The sequence below is a fragment of the Drosophila ananassae genome, chromosome 2L (genome assembly GCF_017639315.1).
Source record: "Drosophila ananassae strain 14024-0371.13 chromosome 2L, ASM1763931v2, whole genome shotgun sequence".
Classification (NCBI taxonomy): Eukaryota; Metazoa; Arthropoda; class Insecta; order Diptera; family Drosophilidae; genus Drosophila; species Drosophila ananassae.
In genome coordinates, this window is record NC_057927.1 from 17,622,124 (window position 1) to 17,648,949 (window position 26,826).

The 26,826-nt window shown below is 44.0% G+C and overlaps 1 protein-coding gene across 3 annotated transcripts in view; it reads right to left on the reverse strand.

Annotated features, from left to right (window-relative positions):
* Positions 1-3,203: 3,203 nt before the first annotated feature.
* Positions 3,204-26,826, reverse strand: part of LOC6499214 — a 44,932-nt gene continuing 21,309 nt past the window's right edge. The window contains exons 3-9 of one of the 3 annotated variants that reach the window (XM_014910456.3): positions 18,186-18,307; positions 7,837-8,035; positions 7,687-7,772; positions 7,367-7,622; positions 5,459-7,260; positions 5,185-5,238; positions 4,912-5,047 (exon numbers count right to left, since the gene is read on the reverse strand). In XM_014910456.3, coding sequence (XP_014765942.1) covers positions 5,196-5,238; positions 5,459-7,260; positions 7,367-7,622; positions 7,687-7,772; positions 7,837-8,035; positions 18,186-18,307 — 2,508 coding nt within the window. In that variant the 3' untranslated portion in view covers positions 4,912-5,047; positions 5,185-5,195. Of the gene's footprint in view, positions 5,048-5,184; positions 5,239-5,458; positions 7,261-7,366; positions 7,623-7,686; positions 7,773-7,836; positions 8,036-18,185; positions 18,308-26,826 lie in introns of all 3 variants that reach the window. The other 2 variants (XM_014910455.3, XM_001955058.4) reach the window with 2 other exon arrangements.

The following is a 26,826-nucleotide window of genomic DNA, read 5'->3' on the forward strand; positions in this document are numbered from 1 at the left end:
TTAGATTCAAATGGACAACTCACATTTTTTAATAATCTAAAAAAAATACAGTTTTGTTCAGGTTATTTTTTAATGTATACATATTTATTTATATAGTTTATTAAAATATTTATTTTTATACAATCACATTTAGTTCTTGATTGCTAACATTTACGATTCATCATCATTCTTTTCTTCGAAAATGAGAATCTCATATGAAAACTATTTTATAAAGGTACCCCTCACCTCTGTACAAATTTTGTTGTCACGAACATTACCGTCGACATCTATTGCCGATACGATAATTATAATCTTGTAACGTCCTGGTTTAAATGATACGTCAAGACCAAATTGCATTTTGAGTGTAAAAGGCTCCATTACAAACGTTATCTGGTTTAAAATATTGTTTAGAAGATACGTTCAGTTTAATAATTTGTTAAATACTTACTCCAGGTAAGGGGCACACTTTCTTTATGTACTCGGCGTTTAAAACATATTTTGCCCAAGTATTGTACATAAATTGTTTAGGGTCGAACATGGTAGCGCAAAAATCTTTGTATTTTATATTAAGAATAGTTGGTTGCCAATTTCCACGATCAAAATAGGAAATTGAACATAAAATCTGAAAAAGTTGTTAAATTATATAATTAAGATACATTTTTTTTCCTACTTACCTCTAACCGATCTTTCGGGTCTATGTTCCACCAAAAAGTCATATTACCATCCACCAATATTCCTTCTTCAGTCATGGTATAGGATAGTTTTGAGAAATCGAACAATTTATCAATGCCAAGGTATTCAGGGCGCTTTTCGTAGCAGTCTGAGAAAATGTTGTCGTCTTCTATTGTCAAGTCGTAAATTGTTTGCTCAGAATTATCGAAAAATGTCAGAATAAATAAGATTTTTAAAACTATAGCTTTGAAGATCGCCATCGTAAAATTTCACTAACAAAGCTTTTGGAGGCTTTGTATAAGGTTTGGCTACAGAAAATATCTAAAATAATAATAGTAATTAGATTTTGTGTTTTGCAACTACACAACCAGTTGAACAATATAAATAATCCCAGATTTTATAGGTTAAAAAACAAGAAAGGAAAGCTAACTTCGGGCGGAGCCGAAGTTGATATACCCTTGCAGTTCAGTCGCAGTCCGCTAGGTGGCGCCACGCATCTTATATTATTAGATATATAGCGGATCGTATATAGTCGGCCGATCCTTATGAAAATTGGCAGATCAGATTTTTTTTCCCAAAATAGAATCTGTACCAAATCCCATCTTTCTAACTTAAAAAACACAAAAGTTATGCCAATTTCGATCGTTCTATGACAGCTATAGGATATAGTCGGCCGATCCTTATGAAATTTCGTACATAAGATATTTTGGTCAAACATAACATGTGTGGAAAGTCCCAACCCTCTAACTTAAAAAACACCAAAGTTATGGCATTTCCGATCAATCAGTTATATGGCAGCTATAAGATATAGTCGACCGATCCCGGCCGTTCCGACTTATGTACTGCCTGCAAAGGAAAGAAGGATGTGTGCAAAGTTTCAACTCGGTAGCTTTAAAACTGAGAGACTAGTTTGCGTAGAAACAGACAGACAGACAGACAGACAGACAGACGGACAGACGGACATGCTCATATCGACTCAGGAGGTGATCCTGATCAAGAATATATATACTTTATAGGGTCGGAGATGTCTCCTTCACTGCGTTGCACACTTTTGACCAAAATTATAATACCCTCTGCAAGGGTATAACAACCAACAACATTTCCCACAAGAGAGGAAAACTAAGTTTGGGCGGAACCTAAGCTGATATCCGCTTGCAGTTACGTAGCAGCGTATATAACACGATGTGTATCGCAAGTGTCGATATAATTTGCGGATCTTTATGCGAGTTTCTTGATAACATTAATCTAAAATAATAAAAAGTTTTAATTATTCAATTTTGATGCAGAATATTTTGATGCACTTTTCACGTTTGATGCCCCAGAAAAATTTAAAAAAAAAATCTCAAAAATATTTTGTTTTGACCTACAAATAATTTAAGGTATTCCACTCATGATTTGGTTGAAAAATGGCCAAGCTATAGCTGGGGCCATATTTCACCTCACTGGTTCCCCCAGAAATATTTGAAAAAAAATCTTCGGCTCCAGATTCAGATGGAAATTGGCCAAGTTATTGCCATCGCTGGGGCCATATTTCCCAGCTCCCCTCTATTCACACCTTTTGCCGATTTTTTTTGGGTCACATTTTCTAATTACACAAACAGTTTAATAAAAATATATTCAATTTTAAAGGCCCTCTTGCTCAACAAAATTGAATCCTGCTTGTATTAAGTAGTTAATAATGTAATATTTTGTAGTTCAAGAGACACAAAAGATATTTTACATGTACCAGAAAAGTAATGGTGTTCGAACTTACATATATTTCAATTGCATACTTTTTGGCTTTTATTTTGATTGTATTTTTGTTCTCCAAAAAACTTATTTCGTTTTTGAATATAATAATTTAAAACAAAGTATTTACGTTTTCTATATCAGTATCTTTATTATACGAGTACAATTTTGGATTTTGCCTAATAGGTTTTCGTTCTTGAATCGTGTGGCAATTTATGATTTAACCGAAACTGATCTTACGTGTCGGGGATGGACTGCGATTTCAATGTTGATAATATATATATATATATTTATAATACTTATTTATGATCGACCTTTGTCGGAAAGTGCATTAAAATGTTTCATTGGCAACCGGAAACGAATTTTAAATTCATGATTTTTTAATGTTTGGCTTTACTTAGTACCCATTTAATAAGACGATGCATGAGGTTGAAGTGTTATAATCAAATGGACGACTTATATTTCTTAACAATCTTCGCTTTAGTGTCATATCGTATGTACACAGATCGGGCTTTATTTACAGCTGCCGCGAAAGTCTATTTCTTATTTAATGATTCTGTTTGACAGTGCCTATGTTGGTAAAGTAAGATGCTTCAGTTGGAGCCCCTAATTCCTAATGATTTTTTGATTATATAACCAATTGTCGGGTATATTTTTCTATCATTTGTATAATAATGGAAGCTACTAGCCAATCAGAAACGGCGGCTCAGTCTTCGCCTTGCATTTGCAATATGTATTTTAATTGAAGTCTAATTGCAGACAAATTCCATATAAGTCGGATAGTTTCGTTGGAATATGTGTTCACGATAATAAAAGAAAAATCAGAAATTATGCCTGATAAAACACTAATCAGGCTATTTTTTTAATGTATACATATGTATGTATTTATTTGTAATGCCGATAACCTCGTATCACTAACATAGGCATTTAAAAATAAAGTATCATCATTCAGGCGTTTGGGGAGCGCCAAAGATATAATATTTCGGTTTTAAACTTATCCGGGAGCATAAATATGTACAGTTTTCGATGATAAAACCGATTCAAGTCTTACAACCTCAAGTCGATAGGTCTTTATAGATATTTATCTTTGATCTTACATCATAAATATTTTCTACTGTTAAAATGTATGTATTGCAATATGCCATTTAATGTATATGTGTAAATTTTTATTGTAGTTTAAACATAATCATTTTATACAGAGTTTTAAACAAAACCAAATAAATATAGCGATTAATTTAATGATAATATTAATAATATTGTATGTATAGAAAACAGCTTTGCCATTTCGTAGGAGTATACCATTGACAGATTTAATTAATAAGAATAAATACTTTCCAAGATTGGTTTCTAGCATACTCACTAATTTAGCATAATATATAGCGATGTAAATTTGAAAGACTAGGAACCAGTACGACATATGATTATGTTATATGTGATTATGTATATGCAATTGCAAGTTAATAATAATTAGACACACTTTCCACTTTCCAACTAATACAAACGAAATGGTTTCTCTTACGGTTAGTTAAGGGCATGATAATTTTTTAGTAGAACATTTTGGCTTATTTGAAATTGCTCTCTTTACACATGACATGATAAGGAAATAAAACTATGAACTAAAGTACACTTTTCAGGCATGGGAACTAACCAACTTTAGTGGAAAAATTATTTTCCTTTTTTTTTCTGTTGTATTCTTAGAAAGCGTTACTGCCAGATGTGAAGGAATTGGGAATGAGGGTAAAAATCTCAATGAATCTAACAAAGTCGCAAGGTGACTGAACGAATAAGCTAATGTATAGGTATTCGGACTGTGTTTCCATTGCCAAATCCCGTCCATTAGCCGCCCTGCTGTTGCTTTTTCTTGTCGAATATGGGTAGCTTCGATTTAACGGCCCCCTCGCACACCATCATTCGCTGCTGGGCCGGCTTCTTATCCAAGTCGAAGCATAGGGCATCTGCGTTAAGGTGTCGCTTAAAGTCCGAATAGCGACGCGACTCGTACGAGAGGTAGTTGGATCCCAGGGCCGATGCAGCGACGGCGGCAGCCACAGTCCCATTTCCGGTCCGATGATGGATCGACGGTGGCGAGGAGTCCTGTCGCTTGCGCTCAAAATACTCTACTATCTTGGCTATTTGGGCGGATCGCGTGCTCGGCAGCGCCGTGAAGGAGCGATCGTCCCAGAGCAATGAGTCCGATCCTGCCAGACTGCTGATGTCATCGGAGCTGTCTGTGTAGATGGAGGACGTTCGGTTCTTGCAGTACAGCAGCTGGTTCGTCGCAAATGGACTGCGCTGGAGCAGTGTATGGATCTCAGAGTCCAAAGCCAAGCGGTTGATGAGTCCTGCGGTGGCTGCCATTTGAGAATCGCTTCCGTTTCCCCCAAGCAGCGCATGGTGACAGGTATAGCGGCGTTGGTGGACCGGTCGGGTTGGCACAATCTCGGCGTCCAGGTCATCCATCGAGTCCAAAGCCGTGGAGGATGAGGTGTTGCCCCCGAGAACGCAGGGATCGTTGTCTATTAGCAGCACAGACGAAGACGTTGAAGAGGTGTCGTTAAGAAGCTGGTTTTGGTGTTGCTGCTGAGCAGCAGCAGCTGCCGCAGTTACTGCTGCATTGGATGTTGAGGTAGCGTAGTAACAGCATCGGCACAGACTCGCCAGTTTATCGCTGAAATAAGAAATATGCAAAAATAAGTAAGGCACAAGTGACTAGTTGAATCACAAAACCCTCGTTTTAACATTCTATGCTTTGTCGTATAAACATGCTCAAATATAAAATCATTTTGTTCGACCACTTCCACTTACGTTATTTCGTGTTAGGGCTCGATATGTATGCCGCAGTTTAATGTGGAGTTTAGCCTGAATATTAAAAGAATTATCCTAACATTACTACATTTGTTCAAGGCAATAGGAAATGAAAGGCACCATAGAAGAGTGTTTCACCAATGCATGTGCTTAGAAATGGTTTTTACTATTCAATGTATACAATGTATACCACAAATACAATGCTGACAAATCTTAACTGTGGGTTGTGTGGTTTTGTGCATAGTTGAGGACGTCACACATGTGGCATACGTACTTGAGTTCACTGTTGGCGCCACTTCCTGCATCGAGCAGTAGCTGAGTCTTCAACTGTTCGTAACAACAGTTGCTGCTGTTCACTCCTCCGCCGCTACATCCCATTCCCAATGATCCGATTCCGTTGAACTGCCGGCCGAAGCTGTTGTTGGTCATTGCAGCATCCGATTCCTCGTTGAAGCACGAGAAGAAGCCACTTTCAATGGAGTCGCGTCGCGTTAGATTCGTTTTCGAGGGTAGCTGTTCACAGGAGTTCTTCAGCTCGCTCAGATCGCAGGTATTCTTTATTTCGTCGAGCTCTAGGTCGGTGCATGACACAGAGGCGGGCGCCTCGGCCAATCTGGTCGAGCAGCCGGAGGAGAGAGGTGTAGGTGAAGGTAGGGCGGTAATGGCCGCGGTACTGGCAACCGTTTGTTCTTTGGATTTTTTGCAATCAGTCAAGTCCTCGTTGGAGTTCGAAGCGCCCACTGTGGAGGCTGTCAAGGTCAGCGTTGAGGCACTGGCCTTCAGCAAAGCTGGATTTTCGAATTCGCTGGTGCCGTTGCTCTTTAAGCTGGTGCCGCTGGAGCCCCGGAAGAGCGGGTGGGTGTATAGAGAGTTTGCCCGAAATTTGCGAGGAACGGAGGGTGGGCGATCGACACTATCATCACTGCTGGACTCCGCGTCCGCACAGTTCCCGCCTCCATCGGGATCCTCGCCCTCTGAATTGCACTCATCACAATCATCCTCGTCCGCCGGCAATTCTTCTGCAGCTGGAGTGGGTTCTGGAGCAGCAGCCGGAGCAGCATTACTAATCCTTTGTGGTAGTCGCAGCTCAATGGCGCTGTACTTGCGAGTCATGTGTGGCGAAACAGGCAGACTCTTTGGTTCACTGGGCGTGGCTGCCGTTGTTGCTGCTTGGGTTGCCACTTCACTGCCCTCAGCTGACCCAGCTCCCGCACCTTGCGGCACCGCCTTTCCCTGCATGGCGGCCAATTCTTTGAAGAATGGAGCCAGCATCTCAAAGCACGAGCTAAACAGATCACCCACGCCTGCTGCATATGTCTTCGGATTGGCATCTAGAATCTTTTTGACGCCGCGCAGCTGGGCCAACGCCTCGAAGGGATTCGGCTTGGAGCCATTGTGATCGTTGCCAGACGGCCGTTTGTACTGTGGATCCTTGAGGCACATAGTTTCGCCCACTTTCCGAAGTGTGAGAACAGCGGGCACCGGTTGCGGAAGTGGCGGGGGATCGGGAATAGCTGTGACGGGCAATTGGACCGATGAAAGTTGTCTCGGAGGCGTTGGTGAGTGGGTGGAAGAGCGCTGACGCGACATTTGATGACATCGCGCCTTATCGCTGGGCGACGTGTGCATCGGAAAGTGGATGATGTTCTCGCTCAGCGAGCGTCGGTGCAATAGAATCTCGGCTTCTAGTTTTTGGGTAGCCCGCCGCACTCGCGACTTAAGTATGTGATCGTCGAAGCCAGTGCTACCAGCGGATCCATTGGGAGTGCCTGGTAGTGCGGCCGATGCTGACTTTTTGCTCGGGAAACGAAAGCCTTCTTCGTCCACTTCCCTCAGATGCCGTGGTGTCAGTACACCCGCCGGAGCCGTGCAAATGGTGGCTACGGTGGGTGCTGAGGTTAGTGGCCTGGCTGTTGCTGCTATATGCTCCGAGTCACTGCCTCCTGGCGAGCAGTTTATCAGCTCTAGGGAGCTCAGAGGACTCGCTCCCGCCGATGATTCGTGTTCGTATTTTTCCAGCAGAAGCGTCAGCTTCTTTCCGGCATCGTGGAAGGTGGGTCGGCTCTTCGGATCGTACTGTGTGAAAACGTTAACACGTTAGATTAAGTTTTGTTTTAAGTTGGCCAAGATGTTGGACGTTAGATTAAGTTTTGTTTTAAGTTGGCCAAGATAAATTACTAACCAGGCAGCAGTAGAAGGCGAGGCGCAGAAACACGGGTGGCGTATCCATAGGACAGAGCTCGACGAAGGCCAGATAGTCCAGGCCAAACGATGGCGTGCGCGGCATCATGTCCGGATCGGCTTCGATGCGGGCGATAATCTCGCACTGGATGATGCCAAAGGAGAAGACGTCGCTGGTCTGGTCGTACCACTGACCCTTCAGACACTCCGGACTGACCCAGTAGGGGGAACCGACGGTCTCCAAGCGTGATTTTCTGCTGCAAGCAAGTCAGTCACAGATTTTAATTAGAAATTCTTTGTTCTACATTAAGAGGCACTTACGATTTAACTGGTATCTTTGCGGCTAGACCAAAGTCACCCACGACGGCTTCGTACTGATCATTGGCCAAGTTGCGAATAAGTACGTTCTAAGAGGAAAACACAATATCCGATTATTAAAAGGTTCTATTTGGGATGTCCGGATGTACTCACCTTGCTCGTCAAATCCCTGTGGAAGATGCCTGCGTCGTGAACGTAGGCCATGCCACGCGCTATACCCAGCGCCAGTCTTATCTTTTGCGTGGCGCTGAGCACCACCTCCTTGTTGGCCAGCAGCTGCTCCAGGGAGCCACCGTTGATGTACTCGGTCAGGGCATGCAGTTGTCCCTCCTGCACGCAGACGCCCATAAAGCTGCAAAAGGTAACAAAACAAAGGAGAACATAATCGTTAGTCTGGGGAAACTTTTCAACTGCATTACAACTATTCGGCGTGGCCGGAATAAGTTTCACTTTCAATCACCGAACCCTGACAGGAGCCGCCTCCAACTGCAATTCCGTTCCACCAAGGCCCCGAACCTCGATTTAAGTTTCTTATCGCCAGGCGACATGCAATCGACCAGGCCACCCCCCACCGACTCGGATGGAATTGCTTCGGTTTTGATTTAATGCAAAATTGGTAACTCGAAGCTACCAATACGTAAGAGACACGCAATTAATGGAGAAAGTTTCTCTTGGCTGGCCAGGACAAGAGCGAAGGAATTCCCAAGGAATTAAAGAACAAAGGACACGTCACTCAAGAGCACTCATCTCCGCTTCCTGGCCGCAGACACAATGTCAATGACTCCCGCCAACTGCTAAGCCTAAGGAGCTCAACTCCAGCCACTCCAGAGTCGTTCCAGGCGACAGGACATGTTGAGGTCATCTGGGAAACCGGAACTGTAAGCTTATTAAGAAAGTGGCAACGCATGCGTCTGCCTCCGGCTAACTCCATCACCCCCTCCAGGTTGGTGTTCAGTCAGGTAAAAAAGGTTAACTGCAGCCAGACAGGCCCGACAACGATGCTCCGAGGTGACAATGAACTTTGCAACCCGGCCAGATTGCATCATTGTGCGAATACCCTACGGATGTGGGCGGGTGCTACTGACTTCTCACTGACTGCATAAGAATTCTATTTACTAATTATTTCCTTACGGAAATATATATATAAATTTCCCACCGATCGGCGCATGTGACCGAGGTCCCGTGCAGGTGTTCAATAAATATAGAGTTGCGATAAGGGTTCGTTTCAAATTCAACTTGTGGCGATTGGTCTAATCGGAGCGGCGGGTTTATCTGCGGCACATGCTCCCAACCGTTGGCCTGGCCTGGGCCATTGGCTATAGCCGTGGCCCAAAACGTTTGCCAAATTGTTGGCAACACTCCGCCGTGTGCCAGATAAGCTTTATCGGCCGTCATGCTACCATGCAGTTCTCTCGCCAGCCCCATACAATATTATACAAAAACTGGCCAGGCCAAGAAGCCAAGTGGCAAGTGGTTTGATGGAGTTTATGTATCCAATTGGGCCATTAATTTTCACTCACAGTAAAATTTAATTTCATTAGTTTAACCGCAACGCATCAAATCCCTAATAAATTTTGCAAACGTTAAACAGGCCAACGATAATTACTTCTAGCACGCAACCTGTCACCCCATCCTTGACAACCCCACTCTCATATCCACCTATCTGGCTGGCCAGGTCTCGGGGGTGTGACTGACATGTGACGTCACGGCAATCAAATGTTACAACAACACCCCATTTCCCAGGGGACTAGGGGGATGGCATTAGCATACGAGTTTGAAAGGGTTGCCGGCACAAGCAACACCTGTTGCACTGCGTGCTTCATTGACTTACGTGATATTGGCTGTCAAGAATCACAGCAGCCAGATAGAATCTGGCCACTTATGAGGGCAGCTTTAAGGTCACTGGCATGTCTGCATGGCAGTCAGAAACTTTGTACCTGGAGTCGGCAAAGGGTAACGCAGTGGACGTTATGTAATCTGAGCGAGAGCCTTATGACACCAATCAAAGCCTAAGCCTAAGTAGCTTCGAAACTGATAAGCCAGAGTGCTTACCAAATCTATAATAGGTCTCTTATGACAATGTTCAATTGCGGAATTTTCCGCAGAGGCCTCGTAGGACTGATTTCATTTCCTTTCATATAATAACAAATAATAATTGAAGTCCAAAACACCAGGTATTCCAGGCAGGCATGTACTGTACTTCTGTGTCCACAAAGCGCTATTACGTTGCATAAAAAATGAAGATGTCTTGGACAGGAGGGCATGACCCTTTTGAGATGCTTGATAGATGCCACGCCAGTGTGTGGCAGACACATGTCAGCCCTTCAGACAGCCCGAGGGCTCGGGGCTTAGCTCAGTTTGGGTCGGATCTAAAATGAAGTTATAACAAAAACCGGGGACGGGGACTCACTCCCTTTCTTGTTTCCAGGTGTTGAAGGCAGGCAGGCTCTGGCCCGAGGGTTTTGTCTGCCACACATCCTCTTTGCCGCTGCAGCATGAGGCACATCGAGGCACACCTCTTTCCTACCTTTCCGAAGTTCGTGACCGTGGGTGCAGGAGGCCGCACTTCCATTTGCATGGCCATCGCTGGGATTTACGGTTCTAATTCAATTTATTTCCCTGCGTGAGGCACGATTACCGCCTCGAGTGAGTGCCCCAGCCCACCGTCTATCTTTATTTTCCCTGCCCATTAGCGGCTTACATTAATCGGCTTTACCCGCCCGTAAACACCTCTAATGTACGCTTTAAGCCGCGCTCCACTCAACATGCCTTTTGGAGAAGCGATCTGTTGACAGAAATGATTTAATTTAAGGGTTAAGGTCTCCATTTTTTATCGCATCACCAAAACAAAGGACAGAAGAAGTAAACAAATCTGCGAGTAAAAAATGAAAGTGGCTACCGAAACAAAAAAAAAAGTATGTCGACAAGGTTCGATTGCACGAAGAGCATTTTGTTAATTGGGCGATTAATTTATTTCGCATTCATCAGGCGGGGTGCAAAATGTTGTTATTTTTAGGAACGCAAAAAGATTCATTAATTATCAGAAGCGAAAACAAAGCTTAATGCGGTGGGCGTGCCAGACGTGGAGCAGCACGAGAGTGGTAGGTTCGTCAACCCCCTCGACGTCAAATTGGCTGGAAATGCAAATCAGTAGTCAGGCACAAAAGGAGAAGTCGCTGAGGATCCCAGCGAAAGGTGTCGAGTCTATCCGAAGGGCATTCTGTGCTGAGCATGCAGCAGGAAATGAATACACTGTTGAGAGTTGCACTGTTGCAAAGACATTGTCTTCTCTGTTATTGGCTTTTAATTTTGCCATTTTAGGCTACACCTCTGGTTGAACTAAGCCAAAGGCAAACTATTTTTCTAAGTGTAAGCCTTCGCCCTCTTAAAAGAGCTGTGGAACTCACAGCCAAAGAAGACGATGCAGAAGCCAAGCAGGAAGCGAGAACTACTCAAGCGGCTATAAACCTTTTCTGCGCCTCTGTAACTGCCGATGCATTGTTCTGACAGCATTTAGATTTTCAATTTGTTTCTTTTTGTTTCCCGGCAGTTCGGTTTTTAGTCAGTTTTTAGCCCCCTGTTTAACGAGAGATGCGATTGTGTAAAATTGAAATGTGCTGCGCTTTGCTGGGTGCTACAGTATTTGTAACAAGCATTACCGAGTTTTCCCGGGAAACGGCTAGCCGGCTTTTCTCTTTGCAAGTCTCCGCAATGAAAACCATAAATTGACACGTTTGCACGTTTCTCTCTGTTTTGAGACCGCGCCAATTGGTTTCCCAGACTCGGCTCAGACGCTCCTCCGATCCGGAATCCACCTCGAGTCGCACTGCCTCTGGCCAGGCTAGGCCAGGCCAGTGCCTGTTAAATGCAAAATCCCGATCGGAATTCTTTCACTCGTATGATGTTGCAATCTCGGCGGCATTTTTATGTTGACAAATCGAACTGGAGCATAAAAGCATTTTGCGCTTAATTGAAAATTATTACCACAACATCAACAACAGCAACAAAAACAGCAGCAGCAGCAGCAACTGCAACAGCAACAGAGACTGCAACTGCAAGAGCAGCAGCACGATCGGAGGTTAAAAGGTTGACACAAAACAAACAAAACTTGCTTTTAGCCAAACAACAAATGGCCCAAGCCCAAGCCCAATCCCAATCCCAGGCTTTAAGCTTGGGCTTCCAAACGAGGGGCGTGTCAGTGGGCGTTATAAATGCTCCTAAATGCTGCCAACTGCAATTACCATTCGGCATTTGGCGACTGGCGGACTGACGGAGTAACAACAGAGCATTTCGAAATGAAATGATTGAATTTGGTTTTCAATTAGAAAAATATGCAAAACGTGATGCGAAAATTATGCAGATTGCAGCTGCAGCAGCAGCAGCAGCAACAGCAGCAGCTCCAGCATCAGCAACTATTGCTCGTTACTTCCTCTTCTTGTTTTAACTGCTGACCGATTTTTCTGGGCCCAAAAAGAAAGCGCCCGATGCTCGATGCCCGCTACCGGCTGCATGGGTGTTGCATAAATCTGAATATCTAATGTTTGCCTTTTTGTTGTGCAAAATTGATTGAAGTGTATTGAAATTGATTGAAAGTTGATGACATAATTTAAAACAACAAAAGACAATGGCCAAACGCAAACGCTAACGCAGTCGCAGAAGCAAACGCAAATTGGAAGTGAATGTTGGCAGCCGGGCCAAGAGCTGCCTCACCATTTGGGTGAAAGATGTTTTATGGGACAACGGCCTGACACGTTTATTTACCATTTTATGGCTTTATTTTTTTCATGCGGAAGTTGACAATTACATATGCGATTTATGCTGACAAAATAGCATGCGATTTACAGTCGAGAGATAAACAAAATCCGAGCAAAGAAATCAGGCATGGCTGAATTATGGCTGTGGCGAGTAATTGCTGTCAAGAAACTTGTTACATTGCAGCGGGCACGCAACTGCAACTGCAACTAAAAAACGGATGGATTCGAATGGAATGCCGAGTGCAGCTCATTAAATTCCAATCTGTATCTGTATCTGCATCTGTCTCTGAACACTGTGTGCATTGTGTTCGCTTGTGAGATATGTACATATTACTCATTTTTTGGGTACATCAATCCTTCTGCTCTTCTTTATTTTTCTCGGATCGGTTCGGATTTTTACATGTGTTAGCACTTACGGAGCAACACAATGTAACACTGTGAGTTCAATGACTTGCAATTGCGTCCCCATGCGTTTCTTTAGTTTTTTATTTACTTTGTTTTTGTTGCTGTTGCTGTTGCTTTGTTGATGAGACGCTGGCAGACATAAAGCATTACCAAAATAAATAAAAAAAACAAAAAATACATAATGTAGTACCAACCATCATCTCCACCCGCCCAGCCCCAATTTTGGGTCAGTGAGTTCAGTCCGATTTTTGGCATTCGAAGGCAAACAGAAATAATAAACAGAGTGCCATAGCGAAAGCCTCCCATGAATACAAAGATGAGGTGTTGCCGGTTGGCTTTATGAATGCAAAAATTCATGTCTAGTCTAGAAATATCGCCCACCTATGCTCTATAAATAGCTCTATTCGGAAGCCAAAATCCGTGATGCAAATGCAGTGAAAAAGACATCTTTTGACGTCAATTCTACCAGTTTTGACGGTTCGATCCAGATTGTACAACCTGATCTGGGGTGTCGAGTCGAAACAAGCTGCTTAATGAAATTGCTTTCGGAGTGTTTACCGGGCCATGTTGATCATCAATCAGAAATTAACCCAATTTAGCTTTCTTGGCTGTGCCAGCTTCAATTACAGACACAGATACTTGTCGCACGCTGCTATGTTGTACAAGTATATATGTATCTATCGATTGACGACAATCCACAATTGAGGAGCGGATCGGTAGGTAGGTAAACATGAAATGCTGCACTGATAAAAGTGCAATGCAAGGCAGTAGCCAACCAGTCTGGCAGTCGTGTATCCATTAAGCAATAAAAAGAAATGTTTATGTGGCCGCAATCATGACACGCTCTCTTTCAGCATTTCGTTCGGTTGTGGTTGCCTCAGGTGGTGCTGGTTAGTTGAAACAGGCTACTTGCAACTCGCCAAAGTCCGTACAAGCTAGTAGCTATTTGAAATTAGGGACTCTACAGTCTAGACGCTAAATCCTCAATTAAATGAATAATTATACATGCGCGAATCTTGGTCCGCTTGTGCTAAACGAATGGCCAATTTGCAACATCTTGCCCAATGAAATGCTCATTAAATTGTCAACAATTTCTGCCGCTTCTCGACAATCTTTTCATTAGCCTGACAGACAATGCGCCACTGGGCGCCCATTCGTTTCAAGGCCAACAATTTCAGTTTATTGGCAAGCATTTCATAAAAAGGGGACAGAAACGAGCCGCCAACACACAAATCAAGCCAAGACAAATACGAATAATGGCCGAGACAACAATGTGCAGTGGAAGCCCCCTCGAAAAAGGCAGAAGCCGCCGACGCCACCGCCATCGCCGCCGGAGGAGATAGGCTTGTGACGAACATACAGCCTCTGCACGAGCACACTCGGAAAAAATCTGTATAAATATTTCGTGGATTATGTTTTGTAATTCAGTGGTAATAAAAACTGTTCTCCGAGTGCCTATTATTCCCCTCACCACGAACGACCTTCACGTTAGTGGGACTCATCAGCCAACATGAGTGGGTCGAGCGACTGGCCATCGACACAATCAATTAAGTGCAATCTGACCTTAGTGCAATCTCTTCAGAGCGCGTTTATCAATAGGCGATTGCACAAACTACACACTCAGCCCTGAATCGGGGTCACCAGGGCGAAGTGAGTTGCAGTTCGGCGGTTGGAACTCTAACACCTCTTCTGTGGTGTGTGTTGGTGGAGTCATTAACCCTCGCGCACATTCGCATGCCAACAATTTGTCAACATTTGCCCACAACTTATCACCTGCTTAGCATCTCAGTCAGGCGCAAAGATCAACTGCCGGCAAAGTAAAAAACAGCAGCAGCAACAACCATCCGCCATCAGGCATCAGCACTTGCGGAATTTCTACCATTGTTTACAATCGTAATGACTCGGGGCCCGAGAACTGTGACATGTCTGCTGCCTGGGCTTAGCGGCGTTAAATGAGCGTTTAAATGGCTTTAAGCCAAAGGCAACATGTTTGTGTTTCCTCCGCACAAATGTAACATGTGGAGTTAATAAAAAAGCAACTACAAAAAACGAGAGCAGAGTACCACCGGCGCCAACGTCGTCATCGCAGCAGTGTGTTTACATTTCGCGAAAGGCACTCTATGCAAGCCAACTTCAGCAATGAGATTTGTGAGTCAAACAATGCATGCACTGCACTCGAAAAAATCTATATTTGGGTTACACTTAGGTATTTGTTTTTGCTAAAACACAAGATATTTTTTTCAGAAGATTTTTTTAATCTTTGAAGTAGTTAAGTTTCTAGAAAGCTGGAAAGTTTCTCCAAAAGAATTCTCCGTCATTTATAAAAACTAATAATGCCATAATTATTTAAGCTTTCCCAAAATTAATATACTTTTGTAGAAATTTTTGCAGTGCTATTTACGAATGACTATATATCAAGTTGGCGGCTGTATGGGAGCGGCTATATGTGGGTGGGTGGGCCATAAGTCCGGTGGGCGGGACAGGGGCAGTTGCTGTTGCAGTTGCAATGCAATTGCCTGACTCGGCCGACTAGCTGCTGGCGCGTTCTCATTGTGCGACATTCCGCATTACGGCGGGCGCGTGATAAGCCCATAAAAAATACATGTCGGTTGTGAGAGAGTTTCAGTTTCAGGCTTGTGGCCAATAAGTCACCCATTGGAGCGTGAGTGGGCAGCAAGGCATGCTGCCGGCTAGAAAGGCGGTTTCAATTACTCAACACCGAAGCAATCAGCCCACCCGCCAAAGATTAGTTCTATTGATGCTCGCCTGCATTAGAATTAGCATTAGGATTGGTAATACTGGGGAGATGCAACGGTACAGCCAATCAATAGGCTTCATTAGCCAAGCCAGGGAGGAGGCCCGGCTCTCTGGTAATCGAGCGATCCATGGGAGGTGGCGCAGTGGCCCGCATGGACGCCCAGCGGTGTAGCTGTTAAAATTTGACAGTTAGCCGACAGCCGCGATCGTTAAGCATCATTAAACATGCCCGCCAACAAGAGCAGTGCCTAACTAACTGCCAGTCAGTCAGTTAGTCAGTCAGCCGGGCATCTAGCCATTTAGCCAGACAGTTTAGTTGGGAGCGGAGTGTTTTCCGATCCACGTCACTGATAAAATCACAATCGCGGATCGCGGATCGAGGATCTGGGATCTAGGCAGGGCCTATTTAAGTGGAATCATTCAGCCGTCATAAGACTTAACTATTTAACGTTCCCAATCCCCATCAAATTTCAGATTAAACATGGGCTTAGACTCTAATTGGAGGTGGCTATTAAAAATATGGATTTTAGGAGTCTATAATTTGTCACTGATTCCCCAGACTTTCACAATATATATTCTCAATCATAAAGCTTTGTTCTTCCCAGCTACCAAGTGTAAATATCTGTGCTGCAGGGGACCAATAAAACAAAGATCTATATGCGTGTGGCTGCATTTTAATTTCACTATCCAGTCGGCCTATGGCGCCATAGCTGCATTCCAGAGTTTTCAGAATTTTCATTTAATGCCCACGGAATAAAGAAAAGTTGGCAGCTGCAATCGCCTTCATAGAATTGTGTGTGTTGTTTCTGTTTTCGTTGCCTGGCTGGTTGGATGGCTGGCTGGCTGGCTGTTCCGCTGACCCAAATCCATCTCTCAACGAGCTAGGCACACAGCGAAATAAGTTGGCCAGGGCATTTAATCGCCAGAATCCGTTGCATTTAATACTCCGGCTGTGATTCGCCGCACGTTTGAAACTCAGCTGTTTGGGGGCAACCGGCGAGGATGACAGATGTCATAAAAATCAGGTGAGCTCCTCCACTCACCTCGCCATAGCGGAATCATGCGGATTACGAGGTTAAAGATTGAGTGCATCCAGAAATCCAATAATGTTGTGGGAAGAGAGAATGGTGTCTAATGAAAGACAACACTTCATATATCCCACATCTAGCCGGGGTGTTAACATTGTTAATGAAAGGGCGGGGATGAAGTCTAAGCCAGAAATTGCATATTCATGGATATTGGCGAGGAAGCGAGGAGGAAAGCACACACAGGAAAAGATGGGCGGTGCAAAATGGATTGGTCTGTCCCTCCGACCGACTGTCTGGCAGTTTACGGAAAAAATGGCTAAAATAGAAAATGGCAAAAAGTCCCTCAGAATTGCATACAATTGAAGTCGCTAGCTGGCATCATTGTTGCGTGCAGTCACGTGATGATGGCAAACGGAAAAAATAATGTACATATCAAGCCGAAAACAACAAAAATACTAGTGCCTAGTGCCTAGTGCCAGCCAGTGAAGTGAGTAAGCTACGCAGCTTGGCAATTAAATCTAGTCAAGCCAGACAACAATGTCATGACTATCGCAATTGCCCCCGAGGAGAGCCTTAGCCAGATTGTGTTGAGACCTGGCTTTTCGCGCGGCCACTCATTCAGTCAATTACATCAGCACTTTTTGTGACCCCTAACCGTGAGAGGGTTTTCACAGCCCCCCCTCCCGGAAAAGACCAGCACACACCTGGTCACTGCCAAGGTAATTACAGGCCAGCCAGTGCAACAACAGCAGCCCATGAACTTGACCTTTCGTCAAGTTCGGAACATCGGAAATGTTTTGGGTACACAAGCCGCAATTTGGACTTGAACCGCTCTGAACTCGAACTCTTTTAAAATGCCACAAAATGGCAAAGCAACTGGCCGGCCAGTCGAAACAAATAAACAAACCGCCAAAACAATAACAAAGCAATCACATTTCGATACGCAGTAAATATTTGTTTAGCATTACTTTCAGATTTCCATAAAAACAAACGCTCCATAAAAAAAGATTTCCATAATGATGTCAGTTTAGTCAGCTGCCAGCATCATGTGGATGAATCATACTCCACTACTGGCTGTTTTATCATAGGTCAGTATTGTCTGATATTCTCTGACAACCCCCATGACAGTACTTGGGTTTAATATATGCCAGCGACACTGAATTAAACTGACAGCAAGAACATCATCATTATTTGCGTAGAATCCGAAATAAAGGCGAAATGAACCCATTAAATTGTTTACGTAATCGACTCGAATAAATGCCCAATTATCGGGGAGGTGTGAACTAAATGCGTAAACACAATCGGGCCACATGATCATCACAAGCCAGGAGAAGGGAACATGCATCGTCCGAGACAACAGAGCCATCATTCATAAACCTCTCAGAGTCAGAGTCAAGACTGGCATTAAGCGAGGAGATGAATCACAGATCCGAGCATGGCATTGACCCATTAATCTCAAATCCTTTGTTTACTTGTGATTAGAACTACATTTTCCATGCTGTATTTATAGCGACATTCCTGGGCGATAAGAGTACTAAAGGGAGTTCTCTCGACTTACCTCAATATATTGGCATGCGACAGTTTGTTCAGCAGCTGGACTTCCCGCAGCATGTTCGGTCGATTGGCCCGCAGCTGATTCATCTTCAGGACCATCACCTGCCCGGTTGTACGATGTGTGACCTAGAAAACAGATCCAAAACGGCTAATCAGAAACATGATTTCTACACAGTATTGCGAGTAGTATAGTAGTAAGTGAGCGGCAGATCCATAAATCGTTCTGCCCGTGTTGACAACTCAAGAGCAAGCGGTCTGTGTACGTGTTAATTGGGAGGACATGGCTAACAAAATCAGGTATTTCAGTTTAGCTCTGTCCCAGGGTCAAGTTCGCGAGGAAAGCTGTCTGCGAGTGCAAAACAAATATCGAGTAAATATCGAGCGAGCCGGGCGGATAATTGCATCGGGAGACCAGTGAGACAACAAGCCAGGAGTGGTTTTCATGGATTTGTGCAGAGCAAATGAAAAATCAATAAACCCGTCTGTCTGCACTTGGTCCAATGCAATTTCAGCCGTCTGCAATCACAACCACAATTAAAATCGTAAATTGAATTTGCCTTCAATAGGCAGATGGGGCTGTGGAGGTGCTCCCTCTATCCGAAGGGGTTAAATGTCATTTGGCCTTCTCCCGAGAGGTGCTATTTCTGGCCGGCACGTAGGGGCTATTTTTGAACATTCCCATACACTGTTCAAAGAGTTTCTCATATTTTTTTAAAGCGAGACATAACTTTTAAACGACCTTCGAGATGTTTTTCGGTTCATTTCAGAGTTTTTATTCAGTTTATAAGCAGGAATTTAAGAAATTATTACTTGTTTTTACTTATCTTAAGTTTTTATTTAAATAAATGGCTCCCTGTTTTTCTCAGTTTTTAGCGGGTAGTCTGAGCCGGGATCGCCACTTGGCGCCAGACAACATTATTCACAATTCACTTAAACAAATAGCCCGGAGACGTTACGGGGCTCAACTCTTCTGAAATTGTATTCTATTTTTGAGCCACACACAAAAAGTGTGTGTGTAATAAAGAACAACAAACAAAGAAAGCCAGCTGGCACTTCTATTCCTTGAGTTGGCCAGCCTCGGTCCTACACTAATGACAGAAAATTAAGTTTCCTTCTGGCCAAAGCCCCCCTGCCACTCCTCAAGTATGGCTCGCCCGTAGGTGAGTAAGTTGATATGCTGAATGGATATGGATATGGGAATTGGAATGGGAATGGGAATGGAAACGGGGCCTGGAGCCACGTGTGCGTGGGTGACACACACGACGCCGCAATACCAGCCTCACAGTCGTAACCAAGTCATTGTCATTCTTTATTGTCCTGTTGCGCTTTTAGCTCATTTTGGCTCCGTGCTGGCCTCTATTTTCTTACTGTCTCTGCGTCGGTGTTAACAAATTTATGAAGTTTCTGTCGCTGGCGCTATGGCCATTTGCTTGTTGTTTGCTATTTGCTATTTGCTCACGCCCAGGGGCCAAAGTCCAATTCACGGCGGTCCCCGGACTTGAGTTGTTTACCCCATTGTCTGGCTACATGTGGCAATCAAAAATGGGGGGATACCTCCGGGGGACTAAGACGCTAAAAAAGTGCTGGCGAATGTGGCCAAGATTCTTAACTCGGCTCAGAATTCGATTTCCGCTTTGTGTCATTTTATTTTCGGCCAATTCGGCTCCTCATGTCAGCCCCTCATTTGCTTATCGGCCCATACACTCCAAGAGCTTTCAATATATTAATACTTTGTGTGTGTTTTCCGCAATCAAAATGCCGCATAATGCTGACACACCCTGCTAGATTGACTTCGAGTCATCTATTTTGGGTAAGGTTCCTTATTCTATCAATGTTGTTCATCTAATCGACTTAGTAGGCACCCAATTTGCGATGGACTTGGCAGGTAGGATAAGTGATTTGATTTACAAAATATCGCCTTACACACCTTAGTTGCCAAATTATTGTGGTGCGTGACTATTTTGAGTAAATGATTGAAGGTTTCTGTGAGTTGGAAGAATGGATTTGCATTTACTCGGCCTGCCAGTGAGCCAGCCCCATCAAATGAGCCACTCCCATGACTGCCTGCTCCAACAATTAAACCATTAAATGCATTTTAGAATGCTTTAGAAGCGCTTAATGAGCGCTGCAGATGAAAAGAGCCAGTTCCTACAAAATGCATGCTGAGTACGTGTATTTATCCAAAAATGTTCGAACTGTTCGTGCGGCGGACAAAGCGAATGCCGGCCCGGTCCGGCCCAGTGCAGTGGACCAAAAAGTGGCACGTCTTCCAAGTTCCTAAGTCCGGCACTCACTGGGCCTGCAACTGTGCTAAAAAAAAAACACAGAAAAAGAGAACTCACAACTCACACACAATGTGTGGATTGATCTTTCGCTTGGCGGTCAGCATCAAAGAGCGCGGTCTTTTATTGAAAAGCGTTTAGGCCAGCAATGACGTGAGAAAAGAATTACCGGCACAACTATGTATGCCCATACATCATACCACGTCGATGGGCTTCCAAAATAATCAATTACGATGGTGTTCGAGTGAAAGAAGCCTCTCCATTCATCTGGGTCGTCGTGTGTGGGAAAGTGTATAAAATACAACATAGATTCTAAAAGCTCCCTAAGCCGCTTAGCTGCTTGGGGAAATCTAATCCAAAATTTTCTCAAAAATTCATTGGCACCTCTCGACGATTTTCGTTTTTATTTTGGCCATTAACGATTGATAAACAATCTTTGAGGGTAAACAGCAAAACAAGAAATTATATTCCAAAATAAACAATTGTTAACTTCTTTGTTCTGTTTGCTTATTGAAGAGCATGGAAAAGCTTTTAAAATTTCATTTCAACCGCAAACAAAGCCAAACTTTAAAGAGTAAAGCCTGAAACGTAAAAGAAGTCAGCCTGTCAATAACCGAATATCGGAGAGAGTGAAGTCATCCGTTCTGTGCATTCAAATGAAGCTCCTCAAATTATTATTACTTAACCAGTTTTATGTCCAGCTGAGAGTCATCCGCATCCCATTGCATCGGAGATCGCATCGCATCGCATCGATGGTTATGTCAACGGGCATCATCTCGGCATGCAAACAAATTTCTTGCCTTTTGCCGTAAATACTCGTATTTTCACTTTCAGTTGGGGCAAAAAAATGAAAATAACAACGTCCACAATAAAATGGTGGCGGTTGCGGAAACAAAACACAACCAAAGCAACGAAAGTTGCCGCACCACTCGCCAAAAAAACATCCTTTTTGACCAAAAGGCCAAAAAACCGAAACCAGTCAGGCTCGCACTGACATTTCGGCCGGCAAAAAAAAAAAACCAGCTTGGTTTTGGGCCTGCCTCGGATGTTACATGTGTATGGTAGTTGTTGGCCGAAAACGCGTTTTGGCCAAGCGGACGCGGCATGGGGCACACGTGTGACATTCGATCTGCGCGAGATGCCAGGTAAGCTCGATTGCACCGGCTGCTGGCTACTGCCGCCGATCGGAGAAAATATTCCAGCTATTTCCACGCCGCGACTGCTGATGCTGCGTTTCGTTTTGCTGGTTAACAAATACTTAATGCGGTTTACAGTTTCAGGCTTTTTTACTCATTCACTTAAAGCACTCTACTCTAGGCCTGGTCAATCATCTTTCCCGTGCACTTGGAAATAAATCCTTTAGAACCGAGGGTTCTTCATCTCAAATATACTTTTGCATTCCAACTGATTTGTGGCTATAACCTGACTGCATGACCCATTAATACGGCCAAATTTCTTGATTTTAGATCAAGTTTTTCTCCAAGTGCAGGCAACATGTTGAAGCAACACGAGTTAGCGGTACAATGTCACAGGTGAGCTAGAGAGAGAGAGAGGGGGATGGCGGGAACAGGTAAGTCTGGCCAAAACGTGTTCTGGCACACTATCGCGCGTTTTTCACGCCGCTATGCGAAACCCAAGAAATACGCACGACAAATGTCGGCTAAAACCATGTAAGACAAATATTAGGCGAAGCGAGAGGTGTTGCTGCCACTCTACCGTGCTACCAACTTCTTGGTCATTCCCAGTCCCGTCCACCAGAACCAGCTGAATGAGCCGGCTTTGAATGGAATTTAACCCAGTTTGCTTTCTTCTTTCTCTAGCCCAGACTTTGTTGCTTCAGAGAGCTTAGTTTTGGGCGTTTAAAAGCCGCTCTTTGTGGCCTTTATTGCTCTGGTCAGTTATAACGAGGCACTGGAGCGACAGGTGACTTTGTTTCGATATTTGCATGGAACACTAAACGGGTTTAATGGCTGTGCTATTATCAGGCGGTAGGCATGCGAAGACACTAAATTAAGCTCTCGGTTAAAACAAAATTAACCCTGACAATCTGCAACCGAGCTGACGTACCGGCAAATATTTTTAGACATCATGATGCCGCGCTAGAAATTGCTTTGCCATTATCGGGACTATATATAAATAATGCCACATCAGGGCGATATCAGCAGAGTTCGTCAAGAGCGTGTATATGTGTGTGGATTATAATTTAATGGGCAATCTAATCGGGGCGACAACTCTTATCTGGTCATGGAAAGTTCAACCGCCCAAGGGCGAACTTGTGAATTGGCCATAAAGATGATGCCTCAGGTGGATCGGTGGAATTCGAATTCGTTCGAAATTAATTAGACGGCGTGTGCATCCAGCGCCATAAAAATTTATGGAGTTGGCAATGGCGGAAAAGCATTTGCAGATAAACCTCTCCAGCCCACCCCCAAATAATGAATATATATCTCTATATTACTGTTGGCCACAAAACAAAGTCGTAAACAACGGCGGCAAGCACAAACCATGAGGCTCAAGTGCCGTTTAAAGCGATTTCGAACTTGGCTTATGCATGTGGCAAGCGGAATTTGTTGTTGCACCTTGTACACATTCACACAGCAATCACCGATGCCAAGCCGATGTAGGCGATGGGTGTTGCACCAGCAATATAACAACAACGAAAAAACACCAGGAAGTGTCCGCTTTGGTGGCGAGCGAATCAAAGAATATTTCAAGCTTCAGAGCAATGATGTTGCAAGCTGCAATTATTGAGATACAGAAACTGTGGCGCGATACAGTTATGGGTTTATGCAACCTTATATATTGAACTTGTTACGTGTGGCTCGGACTTGGATGATTATTATGGCTTTTGAACAGCATTTGGCCGGCCGTGTGTATCTTTTGGTCTGGGCTTTTAATTGTTAACGGAAGGCAGCAGCGCCAGGTTATGCAAATGCTTTTTGCTTTTGTTTTCTTTTGTTTTTGGCGGTTGGCGTTTTTTTCTTTGCGTTGTTTGCAACTCCTGCTTGTTGTTTCACCTTTTCCTTTGTGGCACATGTTTAACAAAATTTTATTTCGTGTTAAGCAAATAATTTAACAACTAAAACGCTGTTGTGCTGTTGCCAGTGGATGGATGTTGCTTGTGTGGTTGGAGGCAGGAAGCACTGCAACAGCAACAGCTGCAACTGCAACTGCAACACCAACAGCAGCTCACGCATATTGCACAACTATTTGTGGGAGGATGAGGTGGGTGCAATTTTTTTTTTGAAAAACAGCAATTATTGGCTGTAAGCTGTTAGTTGTTAGCGGCCAACATGGAAATTCGATATCAAATTGAAAAGCCGAGGCGGGGGCGGAGACAATTAACGCATTTCGTTTCTAACCGCTATGCATCACGAGCATGCGGAAATCGGCTCGGAAAGTGCCTCTCATCTCAGGTATTTATCAGCAAAAGCAGTTGCTTTTAGTTAAAAGCAAGCGAAAAGTAAATAAGCAAAAAGTAATAATAACAAACATTGCATAATCAATTAAATCTGACAAGGAGGCCCCACTATCAGCCCCGAGATCACCTTCAGCAGTTCATTCACGTCGGCCTAGCTACGAGCCGCGTATCACTAAGTATAGTTTAATGGCCGGTATTATGTCATCCGATTTTCATTACCCCTTAATGCTATTCTCACGATCTAGCAGCAGGAGAGACTGCTAGGGACTGGGAGGACACTAAGCTATGACAAGCTTTTTTAATGACATCGAACGACAACGAACTTTACGATTACACGACGATCGGCCGTAAAAAAAACAGAGATTCCCAATCGAACACGTTCTACATATTGAAATATAACAATGTCACAATAGGAACAATCGAACCCATGTGGGATGACTTGGCAGGCAGCTGGAGTTCTGGTCATTATGTGCTCTGGGGGAATGTGCCCTGCATATGCTTTAGGGTTCGTGAGGTTCCCTCTCGCACGGAAATTAATAAACTGGAGATGGAGATGGAGAATACGTGCCCCGGGTTGTTCTGCGGCGGAGGCGAGGCACGACGACAAGACATTCTTTGATTGAACCTGATTTGTTTATGGGCTTGCCCAACTGCATATTTCCTTCTAAGCGGCGGGCGGCGGACGACGGACGACGACCCCCTGCCGCGACTAAGACCTATTACCTTCGTATATAGTCGCCCTCCTCAGAATCGAAGGTCATAATTATTTGAGTTCCCCGGGCATCAATCATTCGCGGCAAAGGAATGTGCTGAAATCTACTTTAAAGGCACTCCGAGTGAATGAGTTAATGGCTCGCTGAACAATATATTAGACTGATATATTTGATAGTTCCCGCTATCTCTGCCTCTTGCCTCACCTCTATTTGTGTACTTAGCTTTACGATACCTTGCTGTACCGCACAATAATAATAAAATTAAAAGCCGCTTAACTTGTTTACTTTTGCATCAATGGCATGGCAAAAGACATAATAAATGGGTTAAGCAAACAAACAAAACCAGCAACGTCATTAACTGACGAACTGACGACGACGACGTTTCTGGCCCGTTGAGTGCCACAGATAGAGGGGTATATTTTTGTCAGTGATCTTAGATTGTAGATACATAGATACATGCTCGTACTGACGGAACGACTGCTGCATAGGAAATTACGGTTTTTAGCTATTCGGTTTTTTGTAATATTCGGTGGGGAACAAAATAACACCTCAAGGTAGTTCCGCAAAAGCTTTTTTCATTAAAACTTAACGGGATAACCTTAGAAAGTTTATAGCCTGAGTCATGGACAGTACTGACTATCTATAAATCAAAAGGTAGCTAGTGCAGTGCCATAGCCCCTGAAGTCAACAAGCTGGAGGGCTTGCAGTTACATATTTGTACTGTGATAACCATATTGCTCAATATTCTGAGAAGAGGCCTATCTATCTACTAGCCTCCAACTGCTTTGTGAGAAATAATTGAATCTTTAGTATAGTGGCACTGCAATTATGTGGATAAATGTAACACAAAATCAATTAAAGACGTCTCGTTGTACATGAACAGCGGCAACAATATCTATCGACAACAAGCCGCGTCAAACACACTGTGCTAAATACCAGAAACGAAATAGAAAAAACCGCACAAGACAGCAGCAGCAGCAGGCTGTTAATTGGATGTGGCGACTGTCAATCGATAGGTGGAAGTGGAAAGAAAAGCACAATTCCCGGCTCTTTCTCCCCCTTGGCTTTTTGCAAGTTCGTCGGGATTAGGGGTGCTGGTGCTGGTGCTGCCGGGCAGCAATTATTTGACCTTAGAGCCGAATTGATCGAATTGGCAATTGATTGGTGGCATTACAACAGAACGGAACCATTACGGTCTGGGCGGGAAATTCACTTTTACTGAGGCTTGGCTTGGCGCCCGCCACCGCCACCGCCCATCCCTTCTTGAAACTCTACCGCTCTTCAATCGAATATGCGCAGCGAGTAAGTCATACAATTTAATTGCTTTTATCGCACGCCTTAAATCGCAGACATCAGTCGATGTGGGCTCGAGCACAATGTCAATTAAATTAGAAAACCACGCGTTTTCCTCCCCTTCTCTGACAGGGGCCTGAGGCCTGACAACTCAAATACTGAGCTGGATGAGTCGATGCATTTGGCCAGTTGTGACACGTCTCTGCGATTAAAATCAACATAAAGTCCAGACACACGCTTTCCGATCTCCGGCTTCCCCTGTTTACACTTCTCCATTTTCATTAAATGACAACAACAAGCACTTCCGTTTCTCTCTGGCGTTTGCCGTGGCACTACGCCGTGGCTTCCTTTCAACCAAACCCGATCCAATCAAGGCGCTCCGGTACCAGTGGCATGTTGCCCATAAAGGGTCACTGGCATGCTAGTGGCGATTAGCACGGGATGCCAGTTGGAAGGGTTTTCGCCTCCCGATTTGGTTAGAAGAAATGGCAAGCCAGCTGCAAATCGAAAGTAAGAATACCCTTTTCGATCAATTTTATATCTTGACTTGTAGATCTTTATTATGGGAAGCAAGATTCGGCTTCCAACTTTTAGATTAGAGAGAAACCAACTCAGTACCATGATCACAATACTCTTTTGAAGAGTATTAAGAAGTGAGAGCTAGATGGCCCCAAAACGAGATATTTTTTGGCACAAAGAGCTGCATTGGAGATCTACGCAATTTCCATACCCGTCTTGAGCTCTTGAAGGCGGCTGGAACTTTGTCGGCTCGTTAAGTCGGATCGGGCTCGAAATGTAATTGGTTTGGCGCGTTAATAATCAATTGGCGTTTACATTTTAAATGTGGCATGTCGCTGCAGAGAAAAGTCGGCGACGTTTGTTCTCCAGCGAGACGCCAAAGAATGCCAGCCGGAGCAAAAGGAGCACTCGATGCCA